Below are 21811 nucleotides of genomic sequence, written 5' to 3' on the forward strand. Positions count from 1 at the left end.
TTATTGGAAGTTTAATAGTGTAATAACACTAGTAATAATGATTTACAATAGATACTGTATAGAGATGAGCGAACACTAAAATGTTCAGGATTTGAAATCCAATTCAAACAGCCGCACCCTGTTCGACTGTTCGAACGGGTTTCGAACCCCATTATAGTCTATGGAGGGAAATGCTCGTTTCAGGGGTAGGCAACATTCGATCAAATTCTACTTTCCAGGTCCATGAGTGAGGGTCGGGCTGGATTCTTCTCCCTGCGCAGTGTCCCCGCATCCTTTTCCGGCCTTGAATTCACTCTGCTAGGTATCGGGCCTGGGCAGAGCCGACTGCTCATGCCCGCACTACAAGCGGACATGCGCAGTTGCCTCTGCCCAGGCCTGATGCCTGGCAGAGTGAATTCAGAGCCGGAAGAGGACGCGGGGACGCTGCACAGGGAGAAGACTTCTAAAGGTAAGAGAAGAACCAGCGTTGATTGGCAATGTACAGCATTCTGCCAATCAACGCTGGTTCTGCATCGAATCTTAACATCCAACAGCTAGTAGTACTCGATCGAGTACGAGTATTTCGAATACCGTAGTATTCGATCAAATACCTACTTGATCGAGTACTACTCACTCATCTCTAATACTGTAGTACACATTTGTAAATACACACAGTGTTGTGCTCTGTGCAGGAGAAGTTCTGGGGAAACCATCTCATCCCTAATCACAATTAAGAGAATATAATCCTTTAATAGTCCCACCATGGGGAAATTCAGTGTGTTACAGCAGCATGGATAGTACAGTAATATTACAAGAAAAAAGATACATACAAGCTCAGAATAGCAGATAGACAAGATACTAGGAGTCATAACAACTAAAAAAAAAAAAGAAAGGAAAGACTCAGGATCATTTAGTTCTCTGTGTGGAGTGATCTTCACTTAGCCTGATGTTGATTATACAGCCTGACTGTGTTTGGGAGGAAAGACCTCCGATAGCTTCTTCTCACACTTGGGATGAAGCGGTCGGTCACTGACAGTACTGCCCAGTACTGTCACAGTCTCATACATGGGATTTATGGTATATTTTAGACCCTGGAAACATTGTCACTAACCAACTACATGATGAAACAGTAGAAACAACACCACATGCTATAAATAACCACACAGCTACTAATAGCAGTAATATCGCCTAAACAGTTGTCAGACTAGAGAAATCTCGCAGAACATCCAGCGATGCCTGAACGGTACGACCACGGGTCATGAAGCCCAGAGAGTTTCACAAGCAATTGTTTACTTTTTCACACATTTTCTAAAGTGCAATTTTTTTTATATCTTCTGTATATTAAGATTTAATGCAGTTTATGTAAATCAAATGTGAGAAGCTTTTTTATATTTATGTGCTTTACACCTAGTAACATCTGCGTACATCAAAACTAATGAGACATATGTATAATAGAAAAAGATTTTTATTTTTATTTGTTTCATTTTGGAAGGTTCCCTTTAACATTTACCTAACTCTCTTTTCCAGCCATCCAGTGGAGCTGACATTCCATATTGCTACTATCCAGACAATTATGGGTATGTTGTTGAAAGTGAGCAGACCACTGATACTGGCATCACTCTGAATATCTCCTTACCTGCTGACATCCGGCAACGTTACACAAAATCCAAGAAAATCACACAACTGTCGCTTGTAGCAACATTCCATAGTAACCACATGCTCCAGTTTAAGGTAATTGAGTTTGTAGTTTAATGCCAATGAGTATGACTAGACAATACAGTAACCTCACACAGCCAATATCTTAGGCTAAGCTCACACGTGAATTACTTGTGGCGTAATTTGGTCCGGGAAAAAAACGCTTCCTAACTAGGAAGCGGTTTTTGGACCTTAAGACATTTTTTGCCTTCAGAAAGCGCCAGGCAGTTTTTCCCTCCCGGTCAGTGAATGAACCATAAAAAAACGCATTGTGGTTATTGGTCGCGGTTTTTGCCAAAAACCGTGCCAAAAACCGCAACGCAGTTTGGTGGCAAAAAACTGTGATGTGGTTTCCGTCTCCCATTCACTTCTATTGACTTCCTGAGGAAGAATCCACCTCAAGAAAGGTCATGTCGATTTGTTTTTCCGTTAGCTGCAACATGCCGCTAGCGGAAAAAAGAACGCTAGCGGTCTCCATAGACCACCATTGTGAAGGGGTGAATTATGACATGGATTACTCGCAATAATCTGCCCCCTCTGTGCCCGTGTGAACGGGCTCTTACACACCTATGGCACTCAGTGTCCATATGGTTTTGCAGGTAAAACTTAAAAATGCAGCTTATGCAGTTATTGGGGGCCACAAGTTAGTGGAGCTTCAACCCCATGTGGTTGCTTCATTGTCTGGTCATATTCAAAATGTGTGAAATGTTGATTTGTTTAGCACCCCTCAGTTGGGTAGGAAGGAGATGGCATATACTTAATCTGTAAATTATATAGCCTTCTGACATAGATGATAAAAATATGTCAGGTTCTCCCCCACAACAATCTCAGAAAAAGTGAAAGAGTCACACTTTCTACTGCGTACCAAAAAGGCCATCAATATGAACTCAATGGGGCCTGAATCTTAGCACCCTACCACAGCCCTCTTATGTTTTTGCATTGCTCTCTCTACATACATGGTGCTGCACCCCTGACTTCCTCTTCCTCTGCCCATCTCCTGTAGTACAGTGCAAGGCTAATCATTGTGGCACTGGAGGCCATCTTCTGAAATGTCAGAAAATGTATATAGAGCAGTGGATGCAATGAGAAGAAAAAAAAAAAAATTCCACATAACCTTTTTAACATTTTTGTCCACACTAAGTGATATACTGCCCAAAAGTGATTGGCATTCTTTAATACATGTGTCTTTGTGGGGCCACCTAACCATTGTGTTGTGAACTACAGCTTTTTAAGGGTTTTGTTAGCATGTTGCAATATTGTATTGCACTGGTTTGTGAGAAATTGGAGATTCTACTCAATAAAGTGTTCCAGAGCCTCTGGTTTCTCCCCGTGCGTTCCAGTCCTGCAACTCGGTTGTTGTCTTCTGGCGGAAGCCTCTGCGCATGTGACCGCTGAAGCCAGTGAGGACATTGATTTACCTCAGTCACGTTGAGGCCAATAATCGTCCTCAGCGGAAGGGACCTGGGATTTCACAACCAGTGAGGAATAACACTGCAAGAAAACAATCAAGCAGTAGGGTAATAAGAACGTATACTGAGTAAGTTGGTTGGATATGATAGGAATGTCAACTTGTTTGAATTAGAATTATTTTCTGATATTTCTTTTAGCCCATGAACCAGCATTTGTGTTTTATAGCCAGCACTTAAAAACACATTTTTTTTTACAATCTTTCTTTTTGTAGATTTTTGACCCCAACAATAAAAGATATGAAGTTCCAGTACCACTGAATACGCCAAGCCAACCCACAGGTACAAAGGATGAGCATCTCTATGAAGTTGTTGTTCTTAGAGGCAGGCCATTTGGACTTCAGATCATCCGGAAGAGCAATCGTGCCGTTATGTAAGTTACTGTAAGACTACCATGAAGCAAGTGAACCAACATCTGATAAATCTCTTTCTTGAATTATCAGACCTGGTTGTTCCTTTATTTGACCATTATCTAACTCTTATTCTTACATCGTCTTCCATGTGGGCCATCGGTCTGTCTATATACACTCACCGGCCACTTTATTAGGTACACCATGCTAGTAATGGGTTGAACCCCCTTTTGCCTTCAGAACTGCCTCAATTCTTCGTGGCATAGATTCAACAAGGTGCTGGAAGCATTCCTCAGAGATTTTGGTCCATATTGACATGATGGCATCACACAGTTGCCGCAGATTTGTCGGCTGCACATCCATGATGCGAATCTCCCGTTCCACCACATCCCAAAGATGCTCTATTGGATTGAGATCTGGTGACTGTGGAGGCCATTGGAGTACAGTGAACTCATTGTCATGTTCAAGAAACCAGTCTGAGATGATTCCAGCTTTATGACATGGCGCATTATCCTGCTGAAAGTAGCCATCAGATGTTGGGTACATTGTGGTCATAAAGGGATGGACATGGTCAGCAACAATACTCAGGTAGGCTTTGGCGTTGCAACGATGCTCAATTGGTACCAAGGGGCCCAAAGAGTGCCAAGAAAATATTCCCCACACCATGACACCACCACCACCAGCCTGAACCGTTGATACAAGGCAGGATGGATCCATGCTTTCATGTTGTTGACGCCAAATTCTGACGCTACCATCCGAATGTCGCAGCAGAAATCGAGACTCATCAGACCAGGCAACGTTTTTCCAATCTTCAATTGTCCAATTTCGATGAGCTTGTGCAAATTGTAGCCTCAGTTTCCTGTTCTTAGCTGAAAGGAGTGGCACCCGGTGTGGTCTTCTGCTGCTGTAGCCCATCTGCCTCAAAGTTCGACGTACTGTGCATTCAGAGATGCTCTTCTGGCTACCTTGGTTGTAACGGGTGGCTATTTGAGTCACTGTTGCCTTTCTATCAGCTCGAACCAGTCTGGCCATTCTCCTCTGACCTCTGGCATCAACAACGCATTTCCGCCCACAGAACTGCCGCTCACTGGATGTTTTTTCTTTTTCGGACCATTCTCTGTAAACCCTAGAGATGGTTGTGCGTGAAAATGCCAGTAGATCAGCAGTTTCTGAAATACTCAGACCAGCCCTTCTGGCACCAACAACCATGCCACGTTCAAAGGCACTCAAATCACCTTTCTTCCCCATACTGATGCTCGGTTTGAACTGCAGGAGATTGTCTTGACCATGTCTACATGCCTAAATGCACTGAGTTGCCGCCATGTGATTGGCTGATTAGAAATTAAGTGTTAACAAGCAGTTGGACAGGTGTACCTAATAAAGTGGCCGGTGAGTGTATAATATGCCCATGGCATGCACATTGAGAATATCATAGTAATGCTTAGAGAGATTGACTTCTGGCCCACACTGAAGATGCTGTATTATTTAGGGACTCAGAAAGGGGTCACATAGTACTAATGAAGTAACAGAGCTGATAATTCAAGAAGTGATTACATTGTATGGAAATTAACTATAGATCTATTCACCAGATGTCTACTGGATACAGATGAAAACATAACATTTTATCCCTGAGTCCTTTTCTAGGTTTCACTTATATATTATAAATTTAGGTTAAAAGGTGTTAACATTTTCAAGCATGGTATTGCCTTAACTTTTGGATTTCTCTAGTATATTCATCCCACTGTATTTTTTAACGGTTGGATGGCATACTCAATATAGGCAATGGTGTGCAGGTTCAGTTTGGCCACTCATTTAATGACACCTGTGAATACTCTATAGATATATCATATCCACAAATACAATAATTGATACATCTAGTCACCCTCACAAGTAATGTCCTCTGAATTTGTTCTTGTCCCTGGTAATGGGCTACATGGTGGCTTAGTGGTTAGCATTAAAGTCTTGTAGCACAGATGTACTGGGGTTGAATCCAACCAAGAACAATACAAGGAGTTTGGCTGTTCTCCCTGTATTTGTGTTGGTTTCCTCCCACACTCCATAGACAAACTGTATTGATAGGAATTTAGATTGTTTACCCTGCTTGGGACAGAGAGTGAGAACAATATCTGTAAAATGCTGCAGGAGAAATAAATAAGATGATATATAAATAATGTTATTGTCTGTGACCCCTAAACAGCACTAGTGCCCTTTTTTGGACTCCAAAAGAAAAAGATAATCTCCCCCCTCCCCCCCAGGGAGTTGTAGACACAATTTATTCCTAAATAAAATGAAAAGTGATGTCCTAAATCCAGAGACTTGTTTACACAATATATCTAAGGGTGACCCATGATTATCTTCCATGGTTTTTCAGATTATACTGCTGTGGATCCTCTTGCTGCTTAGCTTCATACAATAGGACTATTCAGTCTGTGGCTACCTGCTTTATGTCATTTATTTTCATCCTGCAACACTAACTTTAAATAAGTGCACAGAAAGTTGGTGCTGTATGGACTATGGCACAGGTTTCCATTGAAAACAAGGCTAGAACTGGAGTTGCCAAGCCAAATGTGCACCACAATAACATCCCTCTCCGCCTGTTTTTATGTTAATTTTTCCCCTTTGTACAGCCCTTTGCCTTAGAATTTCAGTGTGGATTCTACAACAAAAACAATGTAAAACTTATTTTTTATGTAGGGTGTCTATTATACAAGTGATTGACGTCCAGACCAGGGTATTCTTTCTGAATGCACCCATTATATCTAGCAATGCTGACAACACAGCACAGACTGTACTAGAGAGATCTCAAGACTGATGGAGAACTATTAAATTGGAATAATTATCATTTAATTAAAATTAATAGCGTTCTTTTAGTCACAGTCATGAAATCTCAGTTTGTGGAAATGTGATGTTGGTGGTACAGGGAACTTTTAGTAAGAATGTATTATTTTTTGGGGGGTTTACATGTGTGGACTTGGCTAAGTCTAACCCTGTCTATACTATTATTTTCTATAATGTCAGGGTCTGAGGTTTCTAGGTGGGGTGGCATAGACACACAAGTCCAGATTCTTAGTCCAAAAAGGTAGAGTTTTATTTGTACTTCACAAGAAACAGTGCAGCAACAAAACAAAAAAAGACAGAAAAACAATACAAAATAAATACCTGCCCAGCTAGCCTCTAACTACACACATAAATAGGTTACCTCACCTATAATAGCAGATTCAATAGCAAAATTGAATGGTACAAGACACAGCTCCCACAGTGTGACCTTCCAGTTCGTCCTGCAGCCCAGCTCTGTCCAAAGTCTTGCTGCTGGAGCTGACCTTTTAAACCTCACTGATGAGCACAATCCACAGCAGCTGACACACTGCAGAAACATCCACAATGTGTGGACTAGAGGTGGTGTGGAATGACAGGTCCTACCTGCCATTCCTAAAAAATCCATCCCAATACTGAGCATGTAACAAAATGCTCAGCAGACAAAAGCTGTCTGCTGAGAACAAGTCATTCCTGGACTTTCTCTCAACTTGCCCACCTGAGTAGTCTGGGTGAGATGTACACCCCCTCCATTATTTAGCCGGCCATTGGCTTACAATACCTAAAGTCTTTCCTACAATGCAGACTCATCTTGCAGCTCTGTGTGTACCTTGAATCTAACTTCCCTGTCTCCTACTCAAAAAAAGCAAGGGTACCAGAGACTAGAAGACCAGGGAGGGGAGTAATAGCACAATATTGGAAAATAAAGAAAATAAAGTGCTGCGGAATATGTTGGCGCTATATAAATAAAATGTATTATTATTATTATTATTATTATTATTATTATTATTTACTCATTCTAGGTCAGAAATTATGTTGCATTCGTATTAGCAGAACTCCCCTCCTCTTATATTCTGCCTTATTGTTATTGAAAACTTTATAAATAAAAGACGTTTTTTGATGTTTACCCAAAATTCGACCTGTCAAATATCATTATACATATTCTACATGCTCCACAGGACAGAAATTTGTCATGTCTTAGAGAAATAAATTAGAATAATATTGCATAATTGTATAAAGATTAGCTTCACCCGCAACCCTGAATAGCTACCAGCAGCCTTTCAATTCTCCCCCAATGACTTTTATGGTCACTGGCATGTCTGAAACTGGAGGGAGAAGCGTACTTTACACTTCACACATTGTATATTACTGCTCCAGCTTCATTTTTAGCTGAGCAGTGGTAGAGAATAAAGATGTCAACATGATCTCTGCTCCCTGTCACTACTTTAATCAAAACTGACAAGGTTTCCAAAGGTTGAAATTGACTAAAATGAAAAGTTATTAGCAAAATAAATGTATAAGAATAGAAACACATTTTTTATTTTAATTACATTTTAAACCTTTGGACGTTTGTAGAGCTTTGTATTATAGAATGAGTTATATATTTCTAACTAAATAAATGATGTTAGGTTTAATTGTTAGTTGGACCACTACAACAGCGTTCATATACGTTTCCCGAAGGACCCCATTAACTATAATAAGGTCCATTGGGTGTCTGTTCTTTAATACTGAAACCCAGTGGCGTAACTAGGAATGGCGAGGCCCCGTGGCGAACTTTTGACATGGGGCCCCCCCGACACCGAAGATCTTGACCTAGAGTCCCTCCTACGCATTGCTGCGCGCTCTATTATGTTCCATAGTGGCCCCTGCACACAGTATTACACCCAATAGTGGCCCCTGCACACAGTATTATGTCCCATAGTGGCCCCTGCACACACTATTATACCCCATAGTGGCCCCTGCACACAGTATTATACCCAATAGTGGCCCCTGCACACAGTATTATGTCCCATAGTGGCCCCTGCACACAGTATTATGTCCCATAGTGGCTCCTGCACACAGTATTATACCCAATAGTGGCCCCTGCACACAGTATTATGTCCCATAGTGGCCCCTGCACACAGTATTATGTCCCACAGTGGCCCCTGCACACAGTATTATGTCCCATAGTGGCCCCTGCACACAGTATTATACCCAATAGTGGCCCCTGCACACAGTATTATGTCCCATAGTGGCCCCTGCACACAGTATTATGTCCCATAGTGGCCCCTGCACACAGTATTATGTTCCATAGTGGCCCCTGCACACAGTATTACACCCAATAGTGGCCCCTGCACACAGTGTTATGTCCCATAGTGGCCCCTGCACACACTATTATACCCCATAGTGGCCCCTGCACACAGTATTATACCCAATAGTGGCCCCTGCACACAGTATTATGTCCCATAGTGGCCCCTGCACACAGTATTATGTCCCATAGTGGCCCCTGCACACAGTATTATACCCAATAGTGGCCCCTGCACACAGGATTATGTCCCATAGTGGCCCCTGCACACAGTATTATGTCCCACAGTGGCCCCTGCACACAGTATTATGTCCCATAGTGGCCCCTGCACACAGTATTATACCCAATAGTGGCCCCTGCACACAGTATTATGTCCCATAGTGGCCCCTGCACACAGTATTATGTCCCATAGTGGCCCCTGCACACAGTATTATGTCCCATAGTGGCCCCTGCACACAGTATTATACCCAATAGTTGCCCCTGCACACAGTATCATGTCCCATAGTGGCCCCTGCACACAGTATTATGTCCCATAGTGGCCCCTGCACACAGTATTATACCCAATAGTGGCCACTGCACACAGTATTATGTCCCATAGTGGCCCCTGCACACAGTATTATGTCCCATAGTGGCCCCTGCACACAGTATTATGTCCCTTAGTGGCCCCTACAGGACTAAATACTGTCACGTCACCCGCTGACCGCTATACCAGGACAAATTGTGGATAAAAAATCTGGTCATGTGCATTACAATTTAGTAACTCCATGTGCCTCATATTAATAGCAGTTAACCCCATCATCTCCCTCACATTAACCCCTGTGTACCTCACATAAGAGTTACTGATATGTGAGAGACATGGAGGTAATAATAAAGTATCTTCATTATTATTACCCCCATATGTCTCACATATCAGTAACTCTTATGGTGAGGCAAACAGGGGTTAATGTGAGGGAGATGATGGGGTTAACTGCTATTAATATGAGGCACATGGAGTTACTAAAACACAAGTAATCCCCCCATATGCCTGACATTAATAAGTAACCCCAGTACGTACCTGTGTAGCTTTAGTTTCACTTTCCTTCTTCCTTTCTTCCTCCAGTGCAGACGGCAGGAGCTCGGCAGGGATAAACCCCGCCTCCTCCTCTCATTGGTGGGCAGAGGACAGCAGAGAAAGGGAGGGGGGAGAGAGGGGGAGCGTCCTGAAGCACTGAGAGGAGCCAGAGCTGCAGCTCCTGTGTCTCAGCCATTGCTGCAGCTTCGGGGCCCCCTGTTGGTGGAAAGTATTCCACCAACAGGGGGCCCCGATCATTATACTCGGGGGTCCGAAAAGACCTCCGAGAATAATGATAGCAGCGGTAGCAGCTGTCACCGGGCCCCTGATGTCCCGGGCCCTGTGGCAGCTGCTACCGCTGCTATGGTGGTAGTTACGCCACTGCTGAAACCACTGGATGAAAAAGTCAGATTTGCAGGACTTTTTTTCCTGGTGATATGAGACACCCAACGTGAAAGTAGCCTAAGTAGTAAAAATGGCTTAGCCAGTTTCAGTCAATAGATGTTACTGTTTGTAGAGTGAAACATTTTACAAACTTCCATTAGTTTTTTAGATCTCTACTCGCTGTCATTCATTGCTTACTATTAGTAAATAAATCAGTCTATGGTTTTGTGATGGATAGACCATGGTCATGTGATGGACGGTCTGTGGTCATGTAATTAGACGGTCTATGGTCATGTGATGGACAGACCGTGGTCATATGATAGATGGTCTATGGTCAAGTGATGGACACACAGGTACATAGCTTGTTACAAGACAAATATCTGATTACTGAGCCCTGACTGTAACAAGCTGAGTACTTGTGTGTCCATTACATGACCACGGGCTATCTCTAAATCTCTTTTGCTGTAGCTTTACTTCAAAAGAAACTTTTATCCACCTGAGGGACAATTTTCTTTAGCATTATGAACCTGAAACCTATTTTAAAATCTTGTGTTATTTTCTAACTATTGCATCTCATTATTTTGAAGTAGCCACCTGGTTTTTTTTTTTGTTTTTTTTTTTACAAACTTTGCTATTTAGGTTCATTTTCAACACCAACCAACCTGCTGAATACTCAACATCTTTCTATTCAGAGACTATTCCATATGTTAACATCTGAGTCTTCTAAATGGACGCAATCTTCTTTGCCATTTATAGATCAATGGTTCCAATTATAGATCATTTATTCCATATGCAGGAATTGTTGGCCTGGGAATCTCATACTCAACATCTCTTAAAAAAGGGAAACCCTAACTATTTATCCATAGAAACCTAGACTAAAAATTTTTCTCATTCTGTTTTCAATTGTCTACCTGTATATAGACATGAATGTAGCATGCATGGAGGTCAGTGTAAAAAAGGGCTTTCTAGAACAGTCTAGTATGTAAAGATAAAATCTTACAATAACCAACACGTAGAGACTACAGATGTCACCTTTTGACTGCACATATCTGGGCAATAATAAAGCTTACCAGTACATTCCCTTCACTGGTTAAGCTTTATTACTAATAAAATTCTGGTTCCCCAGAGCCCCATTTGCTACCTTTGTGAAGCTCCTGTTCCTCTGCCTTCCTGGCTGACCCTCAACCTCTATTCAACAGGCCCACAACCAGATTAGAGAGGAGTCATAATGTCAGTGAGAGTCATGGTGGCTCCTTGAGAGGCAGAAGAATGAGAATTGTGGCCTCCTGAGATGTCCTTCACAAAGGTAGTAAACATGGGCTCTGGGAGACCAGTATGTATAATAGTAAAAAGGCGGAACCAGTGCAGGGAATACTCTGGTAAGCTTTATTATTCTCCCTGGTTATAAAAATGACATGGTTTCATGACAAGTCATCACAAGGTGGGGCAACACGGTGGCTCAGTGGTTAGCACTGCAGCCTTGCAGCGCTGGAGTCCTGGGTTAGAATCCCGCCAGGAACAACATCTGCAGGGAGTTTGTATGTTTTTCCCATGTTTGCGTGGATTTCCTCCTATTCAAAAAAGACATACTGATAGGAAAAAAAATGTACATTGTGATATGGTGCCCACAATCTGCATTAAAAAAATCATCACAAGGTGATACAATATCTACTCTATTTGTGTCCATGTGTGACCAACCAGTGGAGGAAGGTGAATTTCAACCTCTTAAAGGTTTTGTTAGCATATTGTAATATTGTATTGAATTGGCTTCTAGACAAATTAAAATATTTAACTAAATTGCAGCTTAGTTAAGTGTGGACATATTTGTATATTAGAAAGTTAGTGCCTAACATGTAGTTTTTTATACAAAAATACAGAATTGCTATTTACTAATATTCAACGTTACCAATGGCACAATGACTATATATATATATATATATATATATATATATATATATATATATATATATATATATATATATATTATAACCTGGAGTGTTTTTTTATAATTACTTATTTTGGAGGTTATAAGTCAAAATACTTAGTCTTCATGTGATAGAAGTGTTTTGTTAAGTAAATTAATTAAGCTACTACTTTTTGGAGAGGTCTGTTATTTTAGGGGACCATTAGTGAACCAGAGGGAATATCTTCAAGCACTTCCTCGGAAACTCATTTGTGCTTTGAAAGCAATTGATTCCTCTGTAAAATGTCAGGCTCTCTCTTCTAATCAAATTCAGAACAAAAAGAAATTAGACTTCCGTCCAGGGGGATTATTGCTTGTATCATCTGTCCTTTGAGTTTCGAATGTTTGAGACACTCGGATTAGAGATGTTGATGGAAATGTGTACAGCTGATATACTTTAAGAAATGGTCTTTTTAGCAGAGTCTAAACAGATGAATCATACATATATTATGAAGAGCAATTACGCCTGTTGCATAAAATGATAGCAGTGAGAAATTATTCAGTTTTTCTTCTGAAAAAAAACCAAATTAGAATAATGATTGCAACTTGTCAATAGTCTCATTTATTGTGCTTTTGTTTTATATCTAATATAGTTTATTGCTGCTGCTGTCATACCTTTATGTTTTCAAAGGAAAGGTTTTTTTCTTTTTGGATTATTTAGGTAAATGCAGGCCAATGTTGCACCAAGACTTTAGGCTATTGCCACCTATCACCAATTACAATTGTCCTCTTTTGATGGTATTTTTATGAAAATGATGTTACAGTTAAAAGCTAATAAAAATACAAATACACATACATGTATCGGACTTTCAACAAAGCTGCACCCAGATGACACAGGCCCTTCATTATTTACTAGAGATGAGCGAGTAGTACTCGATCCAGTAGGTATTCGATCGAATAATACGGTATTCGAAGTACTCGTACTCGATCGAGTACCACTCGCTGTTCGAATGTAAAAGTTCAATGCAGAACCAGCATTGATTGGCCAATCAATGCTGGTTCTTCTCCTACCTTTAGAAGTCTTCTCCGCGGCGCCTTCCGGCTCTTCATTCACTCTGCCAGGCATCGGGCCTGGGTAGAGCCGACTGCGCATGTCCGCTTGTAGTGCGGGCATGCGCTGTCGGCTCTGCCTAGGCCCGATGCCTGGCAGAGTGAATCAAGAGCCCGAAGAGCTGGAAGATGCTGCGGGGACGCTGTAAGGAGAAGACTGCACGGAGGATCCAGCCCGACCCTCACTCGTGGACCGACCGACTCGTGGATCCAGCCTGACCCACCAATAAACTCAGACCCACCAATAAGCTAAGACCCACCTTTTGATAGGAGGTATCTTTTAGCTGAAATACCCCTTTAATGAACTTCCTAAATGCATCTCCCACAGCTTACAACTGCTTACTTAAAACAATCCCTGGAAGCCCACATTTATCTAGTCCATTAAGAAGAGAAATATCTTACTTCCTGTAGTATCTACAGGTCTTAATCTCTCCGAAATCTCCTGATATAATTTTCTTGCTTAGTAAGACTGATTATACCATCTCTTATCCAACTTGAAGAAATAGGTTTGAATGCAAAGACAACGCAACCCACAGGAAAAGCTTTCAATCGGTTGAACTGGACATATTGGTTCTGTTATGCTGGTATTTTTTTGCTAATGTAGTTGTTTTAATGATGTTTAAAATTGGTTGATCATTACACTTATGATACATACAGTACATATATGTGCATACATATTAAGATAAGATAAAATAAAATAATCCTTTAACAGTCTCTCCATGGGACATATATCATATGTATATATATATATATATATATATATATATAATTTTCACTATGTTTGCATTTTCCAGATGGGATTCAAAATTACCTGGAATGACATTTGAAGATATGTTTCTTCAGATTTCCAGCAGACTTCCATCAGATTATGTTTTTGGATTAGGGGAAACTGAACATCCATACTTCCGTCATGAAATAAACAGAAAAACTATAGGTCTCTTTTCTAAGGATCAGCCTCCCGGAGTAAGTAGCCAAACTTTCTTATATATAGTATATCTAGCAAAATACAAAATTAGGTAATAATAGATTGAGATTGGTTGAAATTATCTAGTGAGCTCTAAGAAAACCTGATAAAATGATAAAAAGACTCAGGCCGGGACCCCACATGGAGGAAAAAAACGCAGTGTTTTACAGTCACTGTGTAAGGGATGTAATTCTTAGAAATTCCATTCCCACAGTGTGGTAAATACATGTAGCGGACACTTTGCGATTTCCAAAATTATTGAGATTTTCGAAGTCGCAGAATGTGACTATACTTATAGAAACGTCAGCAGTTTCCCTATAGGTATAATTGAAACAGAAAGTACACAGAGGAAACCTATTTGAACTTTCTGTGAAAAGCGTTGCTGCCACAGTTCTTCCCACAGCATGTGTGGCCTTAGCCTCTGACAGTTAATAAAGGGATTCTATCATTAGAATCCCGTTTTAAGCTAAACCCACATCGGGATAGCCTTAAGAGAGGCTATTCTTTTCCTACCTTTAGATGTCTTCTCTGCGCCGCCGTTCCTTAGATATCTCAGTTTTCTTCCATGTGCTAATTTGTTTTCTCGCAGCACTGGGAGTGGTCCACAACACTCAAACAGCACTGGGGGATCCCCTTTGCTGCGAGAAAACTCTACAGTGCTGCCTTTATTTTTGATTGCCTCCTCTGCCTCTTCTTTCTTGTTTGGCCACAGGAAAATGGCCGACTGTGCCCACTGCACATGTCCATTGGCCATTTTGTGACGGACATGTGCGGTCGGCACTTTTTAAAGAAAATGTGACGGGACAAGGAAGAAGAGACGGAGGAGACGAACAAGAAGAAGGCGGTGCTAGTTTTCTTGCAGTACTGGGGACGCCTCCAGTGCTGTTTGAGTATTGGGGACTGCCCCCAGTGCTGCGAGAAAACTGATTAGCATATGGAATATGTAAGGAACAGTGGCACGAAGAAGACATCTAAAAGTAGGGGAAGAATAGCCTTTCTTAATGCTATTCCGATGTGGGTTTAGCTTAAAACGGGATCCTAATGATAGAATCCCTTTAATGTTCAAGATATAAAAAGCTATCTCTTGGCCAACATATTAGCCACCATAAAATAAGTAGATTATATAATTAAAACGTGAAAAAAAAAATCACCTTGTTTGTAATAGAAATATTCCAGTTCTAATTCTCAGGATCTCCTTTGATCAATCACTTTGGTCTACAAAAACTACAGTATAATTGATGAATATTTCAAAGAAACTGTATCTGCTTCACCAATGGACTTCATAGATAGCACTGAAATATACATGCTGTATATCCCATATTAAAGTAGATCGCCCACAAGAATTTGTATTCCCTGGCTCAAAAGGGAAAGGAACATGTGGTAATTGTAATACAAGTAATCTTCTTAACAGGTGGCTGTATTTGTGAGTTAGCCAGATTTTTCTGGTCTTTAGTTGCATTTTACAACCAGCAGTCAGACTCTCCAGTTGACACAGCATCTTATTTGTGGACAGGAAATCTATTTCTCCATTTGGTCATTCCTCAGTGTGAGTTCCAAACAAATGAATGGAGAGACTGACATCTTGTGCACACATTACATGCTACGTCAGTTGAAGAATTTGATTACCGGTCACATGACCAGGACCGGTTTAATGTACCAGGGGGCTCGTGCAAACTTTTTGAAAGTGGGCCCCCAATACCCACCATAATTTAATTTCCCCTTCCTCCCTCAACTACGGATGTTACATTGAAAAAAAAAAATACTCACTGTGTTCCTGTGGACCTGCAGGCTTTGACTGTCTGTAGCTTGATGCTCATTGCACTTGCCTGCTGCAGACATTATCAGCTGAGGGCTGAAAAATGGAGCACGGACCTAATAGCTATGTGCTCCACTATAGTAATCCTAAAGACACAGATAGAGGTGAAATCACTGCCTGCCGCCTGGAAAAGCAGGACATCACCCGGAATGTGGGACTGTCTCGCTCGATCTGGGGCAGCTGAGGGGGCCTCCGCAATCGTTACACAAATACAGCCACCATTAAAATTATTTTTAATACAATTAACATCATGTGCCTTTCCGTCTTTCCAACAGGCCAGAGAATAAACTTTAACGATTAAAGTACTTTAAAGGATATCTGCATTTTGGTTATTAATTTTTTTATTTCCTTAGCCACTACAAATTAGAAATAATACACTCAAATCTATTATAGTTTTATTTGCAATATATCACTTCAATATTTACATTATTTGTTTTATTTTTTCAGTACCTTGTAAACGCATATGGAGTTCATCCATTTTATATGAGCTTGGATAATGATGGCAATGCTCACGGAGTCCTTTTACTCAACAGCAATGCTATGGGTAAACTATTTTACATTTTTATGTTATAATTAGTACTGTATGTTGTGTTTAAGTAGCACTTGGATTATTTATAGGCTTTCTTACAATTCTCGTTTTCCTCCATTTCTCCTGAAAATGATCTAAGCACGTTAAACAAGGAAGACAATTTGCAAATCTCTCCTTTCCGGGCTTTCACTATTTAATCTCCACTGTGATTGCTCTTCATTCTTGGCTTGAATTTACCCTTGTAGACACTGCCCTCTGTCTTTCGACAGTGGGTGTTGAAGATCCTAAATTTGTAACATCTTTTGGTATTGATATAATAACTCTCCTGCAATCTAGCAAGAACAGGTTGGCTCACCAGCTGTCAGAGACAGCAGGAAACCCTATAGAGAAGACAGAAGAGATCTACTACAGCTTCTGTCTTTTTCCATTGCATATTGCATAGTGTTGACTCAGCATTATGTATTGGATAGAGGCAGTGACAGTGATTTCCAGGTGTTTTCTAGTGCAGAGGAGGTTTTAGGTTATATCAGATGCAGAACAACTCCACAAATCATTCGATTCCCTGTGTAGAATCCCCCCCCCCACACACACACACACACACTAATCAGAGCTCATATAGATGTCTAGTTACAGGAGAATACTGTAAAAATAACGAAACATTGCTATGTAAATGTACCTCAGGCATATTCTATGACCCCATGGGGACATATGGAGCAAAAATATATAAAAATATAATAAAAATTATCAAATTCTTTATCCATATAGCTCTGTAACTCTTTTCAAGCTGAATTGTCTAAGTTTTTGACAGGGCAAGTTTAGATTGGGCAGTCCTAAACTGTGCCAGATTTATCAAAGTTAGGGCTCCTTCACATCTGCGTGGTGCTCTCCGTACTGCAGGTTTCCGTTTCCTGCATAAAACAGAGCAGGAGACGGAAACCTGCAGGAGTCTTTCTCGCCCATTCATTTGAATGGGTGAGAAAGATGTCCGGCCGTGAGCGGCGGTCAGCGTTTTGTGCTCTCCGCCGCGAAACCGGGTTTTTTAATCTGGACACAGAGTCGGACATGCAGTACTCTGTGTCCAGATGAAAAAAACTGGTTTTGTGGCGAAGAGTATAAAACGCTCACCGCCGCTCATGGCCGGACCCGGACTGTGCTTTCCGTCTTCTGCCATGCAGAAGATGGAAAGCACAGAACGGAGAGTAGAACGCAGGTGTGAACCTAGCGTTACATAGTTAAACAGTAGATGAGGTTGGATAAAAACATCAGTCCATCAAGTCCAACCTATGACCTACAATCCCTACAGTGTTGATCCAGGGGAAGGCAAAAAAAAAAAAACCCACAAGGTTCATGCCTACTGCCCCATTTCAGGGGAAAAAATTCCTTCTCGACTCCAATTTGACAGTCAGTATAAAACCCCTGGATCGGGATGTTTTTAAAATCCAGTGTCCATAACCTGTAATGGCCCTCTTTGAACTTGTTAAATGAATCCACCATCACCACTTCCTGGGGAAGAGAGTTCCATAGCTTTGCTATTCTGATGCTATTTGATAAATATGTTGACCCAACTTAGTTGGATCTATGGATGCAAATGGATATTATAGAAAGGGTATATGTTTGCATCTGTTTTATATAGACTTTTATAATAAAAAAGTATAGTTCTATGGCTAGGTTCACACCTGCGCAGGGTAACTGCTTTTTTGGGGCGAAGCTGTGAATTGCAGCCTTTCAAAGTACAATATTGTGTTGACTAGATGATGCATCTAGTCGTGCCCTTAAGTTATATATATATATATATATATATATATATATATATATATATATATATATATAATTTTTTGGGGTACCATGTGATATATCTTTTCTATAAGTTCTCCGTCACATTTTTACAGTGGTCACTGAGACATATAATAGCTGGCATTTCCTTTATGTGGAGATCAATTTTCAGTAGTCATCTCAATATCATCGAAGGTAATGAATTGTAACAGTTATCTATAGACAGAACAGGATCCACCACTTAACGCTCACAGCTTTCCTTCTCTCTTTCCCTGCAAAATGATCTCTGCACTCCTCACAAAACATAGACACCCAACTCTATTACATCTATGTGGCTGCTGTAAAGCAAACATAGCTGCAGTTCACCTTTAAGATTTTTTTTTTTTTTTTTTACCATTTTCAGATGTGACTTTACAAGAAACCCCAGCAATAACGTTCCGCACTGTAGGAGGAATTCTGGATTTTTATGTAGTCCTTGGTCCCCACCCAGAGACAGTTGTGAAGCAATACACAGAAGTAAGATACAATCTGTTATTACTTTCAAGTTCTGTCACCTGTCATGTCAGATTATTTATATATTTATTTATCTATTGTAGCTTATTGGACGCCCTGTTATGCCAGCCTACTGGTCACTTGGATTCCAGTTATGCCGTTATGGATACAAAAATGACTCTGAAATCTCTGACCTATATGATAACATGAAAAGGGCTCAGATTCCCTATGTAAGTTATATAATTATAACAGTAAATTCTATTATAAAAATTCACCTGAACTGCTTTAGATATGCAGACCTAGAATTAAAAGTGAGGTTCCAGATGCAGAAATACGTTGCCAACAACATTGTCATATTCAAGCAAATGCATCCACACTATACCGCTAAGTTCACACCTGCGCCCAGTCTTCATTCGGGGATTCCATCTCTGAATCCGCTAGAAAAATGCAGAGAGAAAAGTCCTGCAAAGAGTACTTTTCTCTATGCTTTTTTTTATGTGGAATGCATCTGGAAACCTGGTGGAACCCATTAGTTTCCACAGATAACCGTTTTTTAAGTGGATTGGGTTTCTGTTCCTCAGATCCCCAAGTGGATCCAATGAACGGAAACTTGAACAGGTGTGAACCCAGCGTAAATCATACGCATATGATGTTTTCAAATAATATTACCATGATACATGTCACATGGTGACTCGATCATATCACTGTACTGTCACAGAATAATAACTACTACGCAAAGTCTTATATTACCACCACATGGGGACCAAATAGTGGTAGATACCAGTCCTATACAAGAGCTCTGTAGACCAGTGACTGTGTAAGTGATATAGAAAAGTTACATCTAATAACTCACAGGTGACATCCGTAATTTTAAAAAATAGCGCTAAGTAGAACGTCCCACCTTTGTACCCTTTCAAGTTATAGTATCCATGTACTGTATGCTTCTTTTCCAATCAAATTAGATTCATTAATTAAGTAATGATATAATAGTTCTCACTTTAAATTCCATTAAGCATTAGTGCTTTTTGTCCGGCACAGGTAATAGTACCTCCTTATACAGTAACAGTTAATATCCTGTGATGTTCATCTTTAAATGATTACTACGGGTTGGAACGCTACATCAACACTTAAGAATCCCTAGCTGCATCCCTCTACACTTGTTACCTTATAGGTTACAATACCCTTTATACATGAAAGTGTCCATTACATTTGTTAGTGACTCCTATAGGTTATAATGACTCCTCGCAGCTAATAGTGTCCTCCTATGGCTAGCAGTTCCTTATTTTTCCAATAATAAATATTTTACTTACCTTGCCTCAGAAGAGAGGAGCGGCTGAGACCTGTTTTAATGTCACCAGTCCAGCACAGGTAGTGTGATACAGTGAGTATCTGTGCACAATTCTACAATCCTATAAGTCACACCGTGAATGGTGGCATTTCCCTGATCCAGGGCTTGGATCCAGATGACCTGCTTCCTCAGAGATCCCTACATGGATGCTGGTCTTGAATCACCAAGTTTGCCCTTCCCCTAACACTAGTCCTGTAGATATGCAAAGCAAAACATAATAAAAGTTAAATTAGTTTCTATCCTGTAGGTTGATAAAACTCATTATACAGATATGTACTGTATAACAGCAAAATTAGAAATTCTAACTATATTGTGTTTGAAAATATGTAATGTATAATTATCTCTTCATATATAAGCTACATTTATGTTGAACTCACAAATATCAATGCCATAATAGTAACTAGATTATATAGAAACACAGCAAAAAAGAGGGTTGAAAATAATATAGGTCCACATGAGACCTGTGGATTATGCATCATGGACTTGTAGACTGCTAACCCGCTGTGATGTACAGTAGTAATAAATATATTTGCTTTGAATTTTCACTGTGGTTTCCAATCTTTGTAATGTCAACCTGCAGTTAACATGTCACTTGATGACATACTCCATAGGGTTGTGGACATATGGGATCAACTAAAATAGTTAGACCTCACCAAAAAACTCTAAAACATATTGTACATTTCCTTATTACATGATTATCTCCTTATTACATGCTTACATATTTAACTATAATTATACTCAATGCATTTAATATGTGTGTGATTCATTGTATTTATCAACCTTACTCACCAGGATGTGCAGTATGCTGACATTGACTACATGGAGAGACAAATGGACTTTACACTGGGTGATGAATTTAAAGGACTACCAGATCTAGTTGACAAAATTAGAGGGGAAGGAATGAAATTTATTATACTCTTGGTGAGTGATAGTGATTTCTGTAAATGACGTGTGGCTGACTTAGTTATATATTGTGCCATCACTTGACCTGAACTAGAATATTCTTTGCATGTTTAGGATCCTGCCATTTCAGGGAATGAAACCAAACCTTATCCAGCCTATGACAGAGGTTTGCAAGATGACGTATTTATCAAATGGCCAAATTCTAATGACATAGTATGGGGAAAGGTAAGTGTGACTATGTAAAGTTTACCTAGTAAGTGAACTAATGCAAACTCAGTAGTTGATACCTTTTTAATGGTTAACAAAAAATGATGACAGATTGCAAGCTTTCGGGACTGCTAAGTCCCTTCATCAGGCTGGTATAACACAATATCTGACGGCAAGCACATTTATACAGGAATACAGTGTTTGATGCACAATTGATGGAAAGCAGTACAAGCAAATAAACAGATAAGTTCAACAAAAATATATCAGTTCACAGGAAGGCTCACTGAGTTTTTATGGTCCCTTTGATTAGTGACTTGGTGTCTAGTTATTGTAAAAGGACATAAAACCATGTGACAGGTTTAACCCCCCCCCCCCCTTGGAGTGCGTCAAAGGTTGTCATTAGTTTATTAGGATCATTAGGATCTTCATGTCATTGATGAAAGGTCATTAGGATCTTAGGTCATTAGGATCTTCATGTCATTGATGATATTATGATTTTGATTATGGAACTGTTTTGGCACAGGGAGGTCCATTCTCTGTTCTGTAATTGTGTGGTGGTGCGAGTTCGCCCACATTCTAAGTGTCTGCCCTGTCTCTCCTACATAGACTCCCAGTGGGACACTTGGTACATATTATTAAATACACCACAATAGGTGTGCTGCAGGTGAAGGTATCTGGGATCTTGTAGTCCTGATTGGAGTTGGGGATTTATATTCTGTCTGTGGTTAGTATGTGTGGGCATG

General features: G+C 40.3%; 1 protein-coding gene across 1 annotated transcript in view; it reads left to right on the forward strand.

The window, feature by feature from the left end:
- SI (sucrase-isomaltase) overlaps positions 1-21811 on the forward strand; it is a 160997-nt gene that overhangs the window by 64538 nt on the left and 74648 nt on the right. The window contains exons 26-33 of the mRNA XM_075268726.1: positions 1507-1710; positions 3356-3513; positions 13831-13999; positions 16264-16360; positions 18522-18634; positions 18715-18840; positions 20751-20879; positions 20976-21086. Coding sequence (XP_075124827.1) covers positions 1507-1710; positions 3356-3513; positions 13831-13999; positions 16264-16360; positions 18522-18634; positions 18715-18840; positions 20751-20879; positions 20976-21086 — 1107 coding nt within the window. The remainder of the gene's footprint in view (positions 1-1506; positions 1711-3355; positions 3514-13830; positions 14000-16263; positions 16361-18521; positions 18635-18714; positions 18841-20750; positions 20880-20975; positions 21087-21811) is intronic.

This window comes from Leptodactylus fuscus, chromosome 3 (assembly GCF_031893055.1).
Source record: "Leptodactylus fuscus isolate aLepFus1 chromosome 3, aLepFus1.hap2, whole genome shotgun sequence".
Classification (NCBI taxonomy): domain Eukaryota; kingdom Metazoa; phylum Chordata; class Amphibia; order Anura; family Leptodactylidae; genus Leptodactylus; species Leptodactylus fuscus.